At 56.5% G+C, this 10,738-nt stretch overlaps 7 protein-coding genes across 9 annotated transcripts; 2 read left to right on the top strand and 5 right to left on the bottom strand.

The window, feature by feature from the left end:
* Positions 1-1,211, top strand: H310_08359. Of its 2 annotated transcripts, XM_008874066.1 has the most exons (3): positions 184-262; positions 330-473; positions 520-1,211. In XM_008874066.1, the coding sequence occupies exons 1-3, from the start codon at positions 221-223 to the stop codon at positions 1,042-1,044; spliced, it is 711 nt and encodes a 236-aa protein (XP_008872288.1). In that variant the 5' UTR covers positions 184-220; the 3' UTR covers positions 1,045-1,211. The 2 variants fall into 2 exon arrangements, with proteins under 2 accessions (XP_008872287.1, XP_008872288.1); XM_008874065.1 differs by having other exon boundaries at positions 1-473.
* Positions 1,212-1,476: 265 nt separating this feature from the next.
* Positions 1,477-2,528, bottom strand: H310_08360 (hypothetical protein). The gene is made up of 3 exons (XM_008874067.1): positions 2,406-2,528; positions 2,207-2,344; positions 1,477-2,154 (listed from the first exon to the last, which is right to left on the bottom strand). The coding sequence occupies exons 1-3, from the start codon at positions 2,493-2,495 to the stop codon at positions 1,663-1,665; spliced, it is 720 nt and encodes a 239-aa protein (XP_008872289.1). The 5' UTR covers positions 2,496-2,528; the 3' UTR covers positions 1,477-1,662.
* Positions 2,529-2,602: 74 nt separating this feature from the next.
* Positions 2,603-3,253, bottom strand: H310_08361 (hypothetical protein). Its single transcript, XM_008874068.1, has one exon. It carries the CDS (start codon positions 3,233-3,235, stop codon positions 2,693-2,695), a length of 543 nt encoding a protein of 180 aa, XP_008872290.1. The 5' UTR covers positions 3,236-3,253; the 3' UTR covers positions 2,603-2,692.
* Positions 3,254-3,924: 671 nt separating this feature from the next.
* Positions 3,925-4,595, bottom strand: H310_08362 (hypothetical protein). The gene has a single exon (XM_008874069.1). The coding sequence runs from the start codon at positions 4,506-4,508 to the stop codon at positions 3,987-3,989; it is 522 nt and encodes a 173-aa protein (XP_008872291.1). The 5' UTR covers positions 4,509-4,595; the 3' UTR covers positions 3,925-3,986.
* H310_08363 (hypothetical protein) lies at positions 4,545-5,521 on the bottom strand (the record flags this gene model as incomplete). The annotated part of the gene is made up of 1 exon (XM_008874070.1): positions 4,545-5,521. One exon carries the CDS (start codon positions 5,519-5,521, stop codon positions 4,607-4,609), a length of 915 nt encoding a protein of 304 aa, XP_008872292.1. The 3' UTR covers positions 4,545-4,606.
* Positions 5,522-6,286: 765 nt separating this feature from the next.
* On the top strand, positions 6,287-7,966 carry H310_08364 (guanine deaminase; the record flags this gene model as incomplete). Its single annotated transcript, XM_008874071.1, has 6 exons — positions 6,287-6,445; positions 6,495-6,697; positions 6,746-7,039; positions 7,098-7,236; positions 7,282-7,393; positions 7,446-7,966. The coding sequence occupies 6 exons, from the start codon at positions 6,287-6,289 to the stop codon at positions 7,964-7,966; spliced, it is 1,428 nt and encodes a 475-aa protein (XP_008872293.1).
* Positions 7,967-8,209: 243 nt separating this feature from the next.
* H310_08365 lies at positions 8,210-10,700 on the bottom strand. 2 transcript variants are annotated; one of them, XM_008874073.1, is made up of 4 exons: positions 9,344-10,700; positions 9,120-9,281; positions 8,857-9,024; positions 8,210-8,802 (listed from the first exon to the last, which is right to left on the bottom strand). In XM_008874073.1, exons 1-4 carry the CDS (start codon positions 10,643-10,645, stop codon positions 8,551-8,553), a joined length of 1,884 nt encoding a protein of 627 aa, XP_008872295.1. In that variant the 5' UTR covers positions 10,646-10,700; the 3' UTR covers positions 8,210-8,550. The 2 variants fall into 2 exon arrangements, with proteins under 2 accessions (XP_008872295.1, XP_008872294.1); XM_008874072.1 differs by having other exon boundaries at positions 8,857-9,281.
* Positions 10,701-10,738: the final 38 nt, after the last annotated feature.

The raw sequence follows: 10,738 nt of genomic DNA on the forward strand, positions 1-10,738 counted from the left end.
TGTTGACCTTGCATGGACCCCCATGGGATTCTTATTCGGGGCGTTTCCGTGCTCTTCGCATTGACATGCTCCCGAAACAATCGGATAATTTGGTCCGACCAACATGACTGAGCCAATGTCTGAAGAGAAGCACGACTCCCGTCGGCCACTCCACGACAACGTTAGCTCGAGGTAAATATAGCATGGGGCGTCACATGACTCGCCATTGCAACTCCACGTGATGTTGCCGCATGCGCTTGGAGCGAAGGCGTTGTCGTTCTCGGTAGGGTCGCCATACACATCCAAACGGTGATATCGACGGTCGTTCCTTGTGTGGCGTGTTCTTTCAGTGGGGAACGCCGTCACCAGCGTCGAATCACCCGCCGCCCCGCCAACTCAGTCGACCACACCACATCCAGCGCACAATGCGGGCCGAGGACTTTCGCCGCATGTCGTTCCAAGACGACGCGCGCGCCGCGGCCCATCGCTCGTTTGTACGTGCCGGATACGCAACGACGCTGGCGAAGGTTGCACTTGTAGGTGCGACGGCTCATCGACGGTCAGACGAGAATTCCCGTGCTGAACCCCCGGCGGCAAGTGTACGACATGATGCAGATGGGCATCGATGCCCACCTGACAACACTGGAGTGGTCGCCTGTGGCGACCATGCCCGGCAACTCGCCTCGCAAACAAGGGCAACCGACCAGTTCGTTGAACTTGGAAGATGTTGTGTCTGTCGTTGCGTGGACGTACAAGGTGCCGCCCCCGAAGCAGGTCGCGATGGAAAACGACCTCGCCAAGAAGGGCTCGTGCTGGTACTATGGCGTGTGCGTGGCGTACACGAGGCATCGCCCCCAGCAACTCACGATGGTGTGCAGCAACACAGCAGAACAAGAGCAACTCGTCGCGAGTTTCCGAACGCTGGCACGAGCTGCCAAGCAACGGCAAAGTGCGTTACAGCTCCTCGAACGGACAAAACTGGCGCACCTCGAACCCGCGAGATCCACCTCGACGGCGGTCCCCTCCATGGCTATCCCACCAATGCTTGGACGGAGCACAATCTAGCTGCGATTCAGTGGGTTGGACCTGCCAACGTCATTGAGTGCATGACAGCCTGCGTTGTCGGTGCCGCGACAGATTTATGATCGCAAATGTAACTGCCACGTCGCTTCAGTAACCGTCATCCTCGGTATACGGTCGTGGCATGACATGACGGACATGTTCCCGCGGGGGCAAGCACAGCCGCCGCCACTGCTGGAAATGAGCTTGAGCAATGTGTGCGTGGTAGCGCTGCTGCTGCAATGGCAGCTCAGCGATGTGCACGAATGACGTGCGCCGTTCCTCGGATCTCGGTGATGACGGTATTGGTCACAACCCACGTGACTCTCCGGCTGGTCGACAACAATGAGCTTGCATGCATCGCTTGCTCGTGTGGCCTCGACCACCACGAAAGTTTCCTCATGGCCGCTAGATTTCGCTACATTATGATGGAAGCGGTTTGCGTGACTGACTGACGGAGATATCTTAATGGAATTACACAGCCAAGTCGGCAGTCGATGGGCGCATCGCGTCCGGGCCTTCATGTGCGCGCTTGGCGGGCGAGATGTGCACAGCGTTAGGATCCACTCGATGACCATGCGACATACATCTTCAACCTAAAGCTACATCGGCCTTGCGCCCAGGTCATTCCTGCGTCGTGTGGTCCGAAGATCGTCGCTTTGCCGACTTGAGTAAGAGCTCAAAGCTAGTCAATGCTTGCACCTGCTCTTCCGCGTTGTTGCATTGGATCCACATTTGCTGATTGGGTGCGTCCATCCTCACGACGTGTACTGACGTGCTTTCGGGCTCCCCTGGCGATCCCTTGATAGGGGAAGTGGTTTGTGCATACGGGCATTCCGCGCTTGCCTCGACGGCCGTCATGTCGCTGAAGGAGATTCGGACCTCCGTCGGGGTATGAAACCAAGACTGCCACCACCACCCACTGTCATCGACCGGTGTGGCAGTACACGTGAGAGACATCAATCGGGCGTCCACTGCCACCATGGGGTCTTCGACCACCTGGACTCTCTCGTCTTGAGCGCCGCCGCCTCGAATGGAGTCCAGGGCTTGGCCGGTCGTTTGCTTTTGCTGAACAACGACGCGCGGCATTCGAATGCCGTCCATAAGCTCTAGCGTCTACAGAGTTCATTGTCCTTCAGACATCTTGCATGAGAGTTTGGCCGCTTACAAACGCGTGGTGGGCTGCGACTGCCTTCTCCTCGTCCGAGAGCCGCCGACCGCTCACATCTGCGCGGTGATTTCGTGTCCGTCGGTCGATTTGCGTTGTAATACGATGCTGCTTGTTCACGTGCTCAATCCTGCGGGCCTACCGTTCGTAGAAAGCGCTGAGTCGAGGACGACTCAGTTGGCGCATGCTTCGATCGTACAAGTTGCGAACTAGGACGATGTGCAGCGCCCACTGTGAACCCCGCTGTTTGGTGCATGACGACGTCGTCGTCGACGAGTTTCCGCGGCATACGACGCGCGGGGATTTCGAAAACTAAGTTTTGGAACAGCAGACACGAAAATAGACTCGGTCGAAACGTGGAGGAGGGCGGCGAACGCCATGCGTGCGATCGACAGGTTGGCGACGGGGGATTCAGTTGGTTACCTGACAGTTTACTTCCTAACTAGCTTTGAGAGCGCCGAAGAGGGCACTGCTCTCAGCACAACGCTAGTTGGTCGCACGAGGTTGGTATATTGCTCGGCTGGTGTAATTGGGTCGGTGATGGGGTTGATGCTTGGGGCTACTGTTGCGCGGACTGCTATTGTGATAGGCATTTCGACTGTTGTAGGAATACGGGTTCACCGCAGTCTTCTTTCGGAATTGCGAGTTGTCGTGGCGGTAGTGTTGTGTCGACGGGTAGTGGTAGGACGACATCGGCGAGGCTTCTTCCTGGTGAGAAAAATCTTGAGGTGGCGGTGCCCCCGCCATCCACGTGTTCCACAGATCTGCATCTTCACTACGTCCTTGTGCTTTGAGCGTTTCCAACTCGCGGGTCATGTCTGCTTCGAGCTGCATGCGCTCGATCTCGGCCAGGAGTTCACTAATCTCGTCTTCGCCGTCATAGTCGTCAGATGGGTAGTAGTTCGGGTCATACGAATCCTCTTCATATTCGTCGCAGTATTTCACTTCTTCTGTGGCCGCCGGCGCCTGGGGCGCACTCCACGACGCAAATGTAGGCACGAACGCCGCCGCGTTCGGATTCAGTTTCATCGTTGCCAACTCGGGAACTGGACATGCCTTTCCGTCAATCCCTCCCGTATCCGGATCGCTTCCGCGAAGAACAAAGGTCAAATGCGTTAAACGAATTTTACCCTAAAATTCTGCGAATCAACGCGCCGAGATGCACACTGGACATATAACCGACGATCTCATCCGGATAATTCGACTTGGCCACAATCCCGCACCGTCGCGCACACCTTCCTTCCACTGCGCTCGTCCGAGCCGTTCCGCGTGCGTCGTGCAAACTCGCGCGTGTTGCATGTCCTGGCGGCATTGAAGCGTGCAGGGTCTCGCCATAGTGCGTGCACGCCACCACAAATGCCGATCTACACCCACACACGCGCCATGCCCTGCGCGGATGTCCAGGGCGATGCCGCCACGCCACACGTGCAGGACTCGTAGCTCACAACATAGCGAGAGAGCGTATGCGGCATGCAGAACAGAGACACTGCTGCGTGCGCATCCCTTGGTCGCACCTCGCGCACACCCCATCTAATCTGTGCATAGGCGGCGGCGACGGGATCGAGGTCATCGCACTTTATATGGGATTTTGTATACCGCCGTCGGGCCGCATAAGACCGATCTTTCCACCTGGAGACGTTGACTTAAATGGGCGCGTTTCATTGGGTAAGACATTGTTCTGTCGATCGCTGATTGGCCCAATTTTCATACGGCGAGGTCGACAGCATCGCAAGTTCAACGACGCCGCCGCGCGCCAATCCCACCGGCATTCTCCGATTCACTAGGACCTGCAAACATGCCTTCCATCAAGCTCAACGTCCTCGCTCCCCCTTTCTATCCGTCGCTCGGGTGGAAGACACCCATTACGGACGATGTGATTGAGTCCCTCAACCTTCCGTACTCGCCCGCCGTCGTCAAGGCCGATGGGTTTGTCATCCTCGACCAAGAGTTCCACACGCGTGAAGTCCCCGACGAGGAGTTGTTTGACCCGGCGTTCTACCCGTTCACTCAAACGGACCTGCGCGAGCTCGAAGCGTGTGACCAAATGAACGAACTCCTCGCGGAATTGGAACTCCTCGACATGCAAGAAGAATTGCATCGCAAGCTCGTGGACAAGTGCCATGAACTCGAAGACAACCGCCGCAGCCAAGAGTCGACCATTTGGAACATTCTCATGCAGCCGTCTAAAAACGAGGAAGCTGCGTTCCGTTCGCGACGCAACAAAACGTTGACCCCCACGCATCAACTGCATGGAAAGAGTCCGCGACTGGCACGCAGTATCAACCAGCCGCGTCATTCGCATTGATCACGCGTCCCCGTCCCCCCACACAACAGCACGTAGATTTGAAACAATAAAATAATAGTATTATCGACATGAAGCAGTGACCTACGATGGCCTTCCTACACGATCGACATCACTTGGTACGCTTGAGCATTGAAGTTTGCAAGGATGTCGGCCTTGGCGTCGCGCATCGCCGCGGCAACATCGGCATCCCAGCATACAAACGCCACCTTGGCGTTCCATCGATGGGTTTTGATGAAGTCGCGCAGAGCGCGCATGGCCAAAGAGGTCGCCGGGTTCAGTGGAAACCCAAGGGCACCCGTCGAAATGGACGCCACAGCGATGCATTTCACGTGGCGCCGTCGGGCTTGCTCGAACGCACTCAAATACGTCTGGTAGAGCAGCGGATAGCTCCCGATGGTGTGAGGAGACGGACCAACGCAATGAATCAAGTGTTCAACTCCGGCATCGAACCCAGGGGTCACGACGGTTTTGGTGTCGTGGGTCTGAGCCGGCAATGCTTTGATGTACTCGTCCAAATCTGCGCCAGCGCGACGGAACACAGCGGCTGCGGCGCCCGAACCAGTATTGAGGAGAGAATAGTTTGTGGGAAACATGAGGCCATCGAGGGGGGTCCCGTCAACGTCGTGAATGTGTCCAATGTCACCTTGGCGGATTTGGACTTTGGAAAACATGGCGCGCTCGCCGTACGTTTCACAAAACTCCACGTACGCGTCCGACGGGTGGAAATCCTTTTGTGCTCGGAAGTTCGGGACGCACGACGTGGAAGGGAGCCATGCAGTAGGGTAATACATGCGCTTTGCGCCAAAGTGCTGCTCGATAAGACCTCCCCATGTATCGTTGTCGGCGGCTACGTCCCATAAACTCGGCGATGAGAACACCATGACACCAAAGTTGAACGCCGTGTCGAGATCAGAGAATTGAAGCACCAACTGCCATATCCCGGGTATAGTGATGCGTCCGCCGTCGCTCGACGCGGGTCCGTCCGGCCGCGTCTTCTTCGGTGTGGACATCTTTCCTTGTGATGGAGTCAAAACCCACTACTCCGTATCCGGATTCGTTCTTGTATGCGTGATGGTCGTTTCCTTATCCGGACAACTTTGTCAAAGTGATGGTCGTTTACCCTGTCATGGTTTTATTACAGTACATGAATGGGCCGCACCGTTCATGTCAACATCACGATGTAGCGCAGCAACGCCGTCGAGCGTAGTCGAACGAATTCGCGCCCAGTACAGCCTCGCACGGATGGTATCCATCAAGCGTCCTCTACTGCACGAGGTGATGAGGGGGAGGAAGTTATACCTTCAGGTTTTCTTCCCCCTTGCGATGACTTCGGTAAGAGAGGAATCCCCCTGCAACGGTAGTAGGATGAAGGGGCGGGGTGCTTGTAAGCTGGACTGCAGTACTGTACGTAGTATTTCCTTCATCTGGGCCACGGGGCGGCTCTAGTATGTATTGCGTGCATGGAAAGTTGAGTCGATGGTTGCGAGCCCCCCCCCCCATGCGCACCCATTTCTCTTCCGTGTCGCGGGTGCGATTGAGAATGTATGTTTTGTATGACATGAATCCGAACAATACATCTACCATTCGCTCCCTTTCGGGGCAATTCGGTGAAATCGCCGCATTCTGTTCAATTTTCGGACCTTGTTTGGGGAATTATAGCCTGATTTTTTGGATTTTTGAGCAAAAATCCCAAATCATACCGACGCTCCAAGTTTTCAAATCCACGGGATGTCCCTTCGAAAAGTGATCAGTTTTGAATTCCCTGCACGACGAAGATGCCGATCACCGCGTACAAAGGAGTCGTCGTACACTCGCTCGCCCTCGGACGCCTCGAGATGCTGAATCCGGGCCTCATTGGCGTGAATGAGCACGGCACGATTGAGTTCGTGGTGGATTTGGCAACGCAGTCCCTTGATACCGTCGTGTTCGACAAGGTTCGTGGTGGTGTCTGCTCGTGCGTGAACTCACCTTCGTCGCATGCAGCTCATCGACTACAAAGAAAATCTCCTCGTTCCTGGGTTCATCGATGGGCATGCCCACGCTCCCCAGTACTCTTTCTTGGGTGTGGGCATGCACCTTCCACTCTTGAACTGGTACGTTCATGACTCTTGGACTCACGTGTCATCACAAGGATGCAGGTTGCACACATACACGTTCCCTCACGAATCGAAATTCTCCGACCCAACGTACTGTTTTCCTTTGTTTTTGGTCTTGGCTCATGGTTGCGCGTGTAGATATGCAAAGCACATGTACACGAAAGCTGTGTCGCGCCATGTCCTCAACGGCACAACGACGTGCTCGTACTTTGCCACGATTCACTTGGAAGCATGCAAAGTCCTTGCCGACATCGTGCACGACATTGGACAACGCGGGTACCTCGGAAAAGTCAACATGGACCGGAACGCGACGCCAGAGTTGACGGAAACGACACACGGATCCCTGGCCGACACCAAGTCGTTCATCGAGTATGTAGCCACCAAGAAGAACTCGCTCCTTACACCTGTGATCACGCCCCGATTTGTACCGAGGTGAGTGAACTCGCATGCATTCCATGTATCGCCCCGCAGCGGACTGATCACTCTCCAGCACGACGTCGGCCCTCATGACTGGTCTTGCCGCCCTCGCTGACACATACACGCTACCAATCCAGTCGCATCTGTCGGAAAACTCCAAGGAAATCGAATGGGTGCGGGACTTGCACCCCGATTGTTCGAGCTATGCCGAGGTACGTGTTTGGCTTGGGAGCATCGTTGTGACGCGCTGCGTGGAGGTATACGATCGCCATGGACTCCTCAACGAACGCGCGTACATGGCCCACTGCATCTGGTGCACGCCGGACGAGCGATCCCTGCTGAAATCCCGTGGCGCGAGCATGATTCATTGTACAACAGCACGACAAACCTCTTTACGACGTGTACTCAGCATGCTGCGTAGGTCCAAACTCCAACTTTTCGCTGACGAGCGGCGTCCTCAACGTCCGCCAGCTCCTCGATGAAGGTGTCAAGGTCGGCCTTGGAACAGACGTGGCGGCCGGGTACTCGACGTCCATGCTCGACGCGATTCGCCATGCCGTGATTGCGTCCAAAGTGACGTCGCTCACGTCTCCGTCGCACGCCCCCTTGTCGTACGCGGAAGTGTTTCACTTGGCGACCGTCGGCAGCGCCGACTGCCTTGGGCTGAGCGACGTTGTGGGCAACTTTGTCAAGGGCAAGGAGCTCGACATGCTGGTCGTGGACCTGAACTCGGCCAACAGCCCCATCGATTCGCACGCGCACGACGACGTGAGCAGCCAATTTCAAAAGTTCCTCTTTCTCGGCGACGATCGCAACATCACAGACGTGTACGTCCGCGGGCGGCGCGTGAATTTGACGGCACACGATGCGGCTCAAGCGGCTGATTCATCCAAGTCAATTCGTTGTGCTCGCACCACGGATGCCACAAGTACAGATCGTTGATGACGTGAACAAGACGGGGGTGGTTGCCACTTGGACCAAAATGGCCCGACTCGACCGGCGTGCCGACCGATCGCGGCGGACCCGAGCCATCGCAAACCATGCAATATGCATGGAAAAGGGGCGTGTTCGTGCGAGGCAGTCGGGGATTGAAGCACATGCAGTGGTCGAGTTTCCCCGACCGCAATCGAATCCATCGATGGCGCGGTCGCCATGGCCTGCAACGGGCCAAGAACGAGCACATGACGAACGACCGGGGCATTCATGGCAGAGCGCGCTCGCACACGCCCCCATCCAACCATCCATGCATATTGCTTTGCGCTCGAATGTAGTTGATGATCTCTGGCCGAAGGGACGACTCCGCCGTCATGCTCACCGCTCTCTGTGGATTCCGCACATCGTCACGGCGGTGTAGAAAGGAAGGGTCTGCTTGCCTCGTTGCGGACGACGCAGACTCGATGATCGAGGGAGACCGACCGATCGATCGAGGAACCACTGAGACTCGCACAGTCGAAACACGGCAGCACTCGATCGATTTCGACGACCACTCGATATATCGCTCGGTCTGCGTTATACGTAGCCTTCTTCTACAGCTTGGCTGGCAGTTTGAGCGCTTGGTCCGCTTCCAGCACATGGCGCATCTCGAGCAAGCTCTCTTCAAGCAAATGGCCAAATGCACGCGCCGTCGACAGCCCGCTGCCGTCCGTGGGCTTTCGACACGCAATGTTGAAGTGCACCGAGTTCCTCTTGATACTATACGCGATCCCGACGCCATCGGGCACAACCTCGCCCCATCCCCACCCGTCAAACAGCTCGTGGGTCAAATGGCTCGTCGAAATCTACAGCGCCATGGTGCAATCAGAGCGCACCTTGGTACGCTGTCGTTGCTGTACCTGCCAGTACTTGGAACGAGCAAACACGGGGTCGTCAAAGATCGCGGCCGACTCGCCAGGCTGCATGCACAAGCGCAGTCCAAGAAAGTGTCGATCCACGCCTTTCGATTGCGCCGCGACCTTCATGTACTTGACGTGTGCGGCGCACGCATCGCGACACAGCGCCGCCTACGTCAGCACGATGGAGACGCGTGGACGTGAGGCTTCAAGCACGTGCCAAACGAACGCGGCGCGCTCAACCATCGTCGTGCAATGCTACGCACCTTGACCTGGAGCTGGTCCACGGGACTAGTGTGCACCATGGCATCCGCAAACGCCTTGGTCGCACTCGAACAGCTGCGCGTGGTTTCAGTTCGCCCGTGCAAAAACGTTCGGACTTGAGTCGCTTCGTATGTAGCCACATCCTTGCCCCAGTGCTTTCGGCCCTGCTCAGGCATGCATCCCGTCATCCCATCGTGCATCTCAATGCGCAAATTCCAGGACGTACGGCTAGTTGAATTGCAAGCTGGACATATGCGTCTGGGCTGCACTGGAACGTCTTGATCGCGTGGTGGCCATATCCAAAAAACGACTCGACGTGCACTTCGTGGGCGGCCACCGTCGCATCAAACGTGCGCTCCGCCGCGGCAATGGCTTTCAATGTCGCCGTCGACACATGGAACTGGAGCTGCGTCACCGCCGGTAGTCTCGCCACGAGCGCCGCATGTGTCAGCGTCGAGTCGCCGAGGTCGATCGTTTGGTTGCGAAGCCCCGTGAGGATGAAATCGGCAAAGACGGACATCGCCATCCCGTCCAACATGGAGTGCTCTGCCAGTAACCCTGCTTTCCCGTTGCCAAACACGATGAGTTGAATACACTTGTCGTAAAAGCGGTTCCGCCCATTGCCGTGCCACAGCGCGTGCGAAACTTCCGTGCGAGAAGTGGGGGCTTCGTCGTCCAAGCAAAGCAAGAACACGGCCGACTCAATGTCGCGAAGAGTGGCTTCGTTGCCATCGGTCAAGAGTTGCGCGCGCGCATCAGCCCACACGTCGCGGTCTTCGGAAGACAGCACACCGATGGAAGACTCCTTGGATCCAGCCGTATTCAAAATGTGCGTCAGAATGAACGTCCATTCCAAGAAGGAAAGTGGAGTTGCGCCTTGATGGACCTTGTAGAATTTGTTGTGGCGCATCACGACAACGTGGTGGTTCGTGGATGGGTCGTAGATCCGATAAGAGTCGGCGTCGCGACGGGGAATACGGCACGCATTAAACATGTACTTGTACGCGGTCGAGCACATCGGAGTCTTGGCCTTGCCAAGGGTCTCTGGTGGGCGTGTGCCAGTGGCAACTTGGTTGCGAAATGCCATCGATGCCACTGCCAACGATGCAGCGCGACCCACTTGTGAGCGCTGGGCGAGATGCACGCTGTCGCTGAAGTGAAAGAAGTAACTCACGTTGAACACAACGGGGTCGCGGACATGAAGGTACCCCAATGTGTTCCACCATTCCGCCAAGTACGACGAGTTTGGACGAGATGCCGCCCGTTCCTCCAAGCGCTTCTGCAAGGTAGGACCCAACGGACCTCGGAGAAACGCATCAACGGCTGCTTTCGTGGCGTCGAACTCTGCGTCCGTCGTGAGCGGTCGAACAGTCTGCAAGTACAACGCACAAGTGTCAGCCAAAGTGGGCACAGGCAGCTTCGGGAGAGACTTCTGGTGCGCGTACAGAGGTTGCGTCGCGACTTCCAAGTCTTCTTCTTCGCGATAGTCGCCCCAGCATTCGCGGAAGCCATTCGGGTACTTCGCCATCTTCGTCGGCAGATCTCCTCCTCAAGTTGACTCGACACTTCGAATTGTGCCTCGCAACATGTCGGAAGCTGGGACAACCTCTCCAAATGCATA

The sequence above is a fragment of the Aphanomyces invadans genome (genome assembly GCF_000520115.1).
Source record: "Aphanomyces invadans strain NJM9701 unplaced genomic scaffold supercont1.17, whole genome shotgun sequence".
In the NCBI taxonomy this organism is placed as follows: Eukaryota; Oomycota; class Saprolegniomycetes; order Saprolegniales; family Verrucalvaceae; genus Aphanomyces; species Aphanomyces invadans.

What these genes read in the sequence shown, in the direction of transcription:
- H310_08359 (XM_008874066.1), top strand. Translation starts at nt 221, where the DNA reads ATGTTGCCGCATGCGCTTGGAGCGAAGGCGTTGTCGTTCTCG. An exon ending in CGAAGGCGTTGTCGTTCTCG is followed by an intron (nt 263 to 329) that starts GTAGGGTCGCCA and finishes GTGTTCTTTCAG; the next exon opens with TGGGGAACGCCGTCACCAGC. An exon ending in CCGCGGCCCATCGCTCGTTT is followed by an intron (nt 474 to 519) that starts GTACGTGCCGGA and finishes TTGCACTTGTAG; the next exon opens with GTGCGACGGCTCATCGACGG.
- H310_08360 (XM_008874067.1), bottom strand. Translation starts at nt 2,495, where the DNA reads ATGCCGCGGAAACTCGTCGACGACGACGTCGTCATGCACCAAACAGCG. An exon ending in ATCGTCCTAGTTCGCAACTT is followed by an intron (nt 2,345 to 2,405) that starts GTACGATCGAAG and finishes TACGAACGGTAG; the next exon opens with GCCCGCAGGATTGAGCACGT. An exon ending in TCGCAGCCCACCACGCGTTT is followed by an intron (nt 2,155 to 2,206) that starts GTAAGCGGCCAA and finishes TGAACTCTGTAG; the next exon opens with ACGCTAGAGCTTATGGACGG.
- H310_08365 (XM_008874073.1), bottom strand. Translation starts at nt 10,645, where the DNA reads ATGGCGAAGTACCCGAATGGCTTCCGCGAATGCTGGGGCGACTATCGC. An exon ending in TGGACCAGCTCCAGGTCAAG is followed by an intron (nt 9,025 to 9,119) that starts GTGCGTAGCATT and finishes GTGCTGACGTAG; the next exon opens with GCGGCGCTGTGTCGCGATGC. An exon ending in CTCGTTCCAAGTACTGGCAG is followed by an intron (nt 8,803 to 8,856) that starts GTACAGCAACGA and finishes ATGGCGCTGTAG; the next exon opens with ATTTCGACGAGCCATTTGAC.
- H310_08362 (XM_008874069.1), bottom strand. Translation starts at nt 4,508, where the DNA reads ATGCGAATGACGCGGCTGGTTGATACTGCGTGCCAGTCGCGGACTCTT.
- H310_08361 (XM_008874068.1), bottom strand. Translation starts at nt 3,235, where the DNA reads ATGAAACTGAATCCGAACGCGGCGGCGTTCGTGCCTACATTTGCGTCG.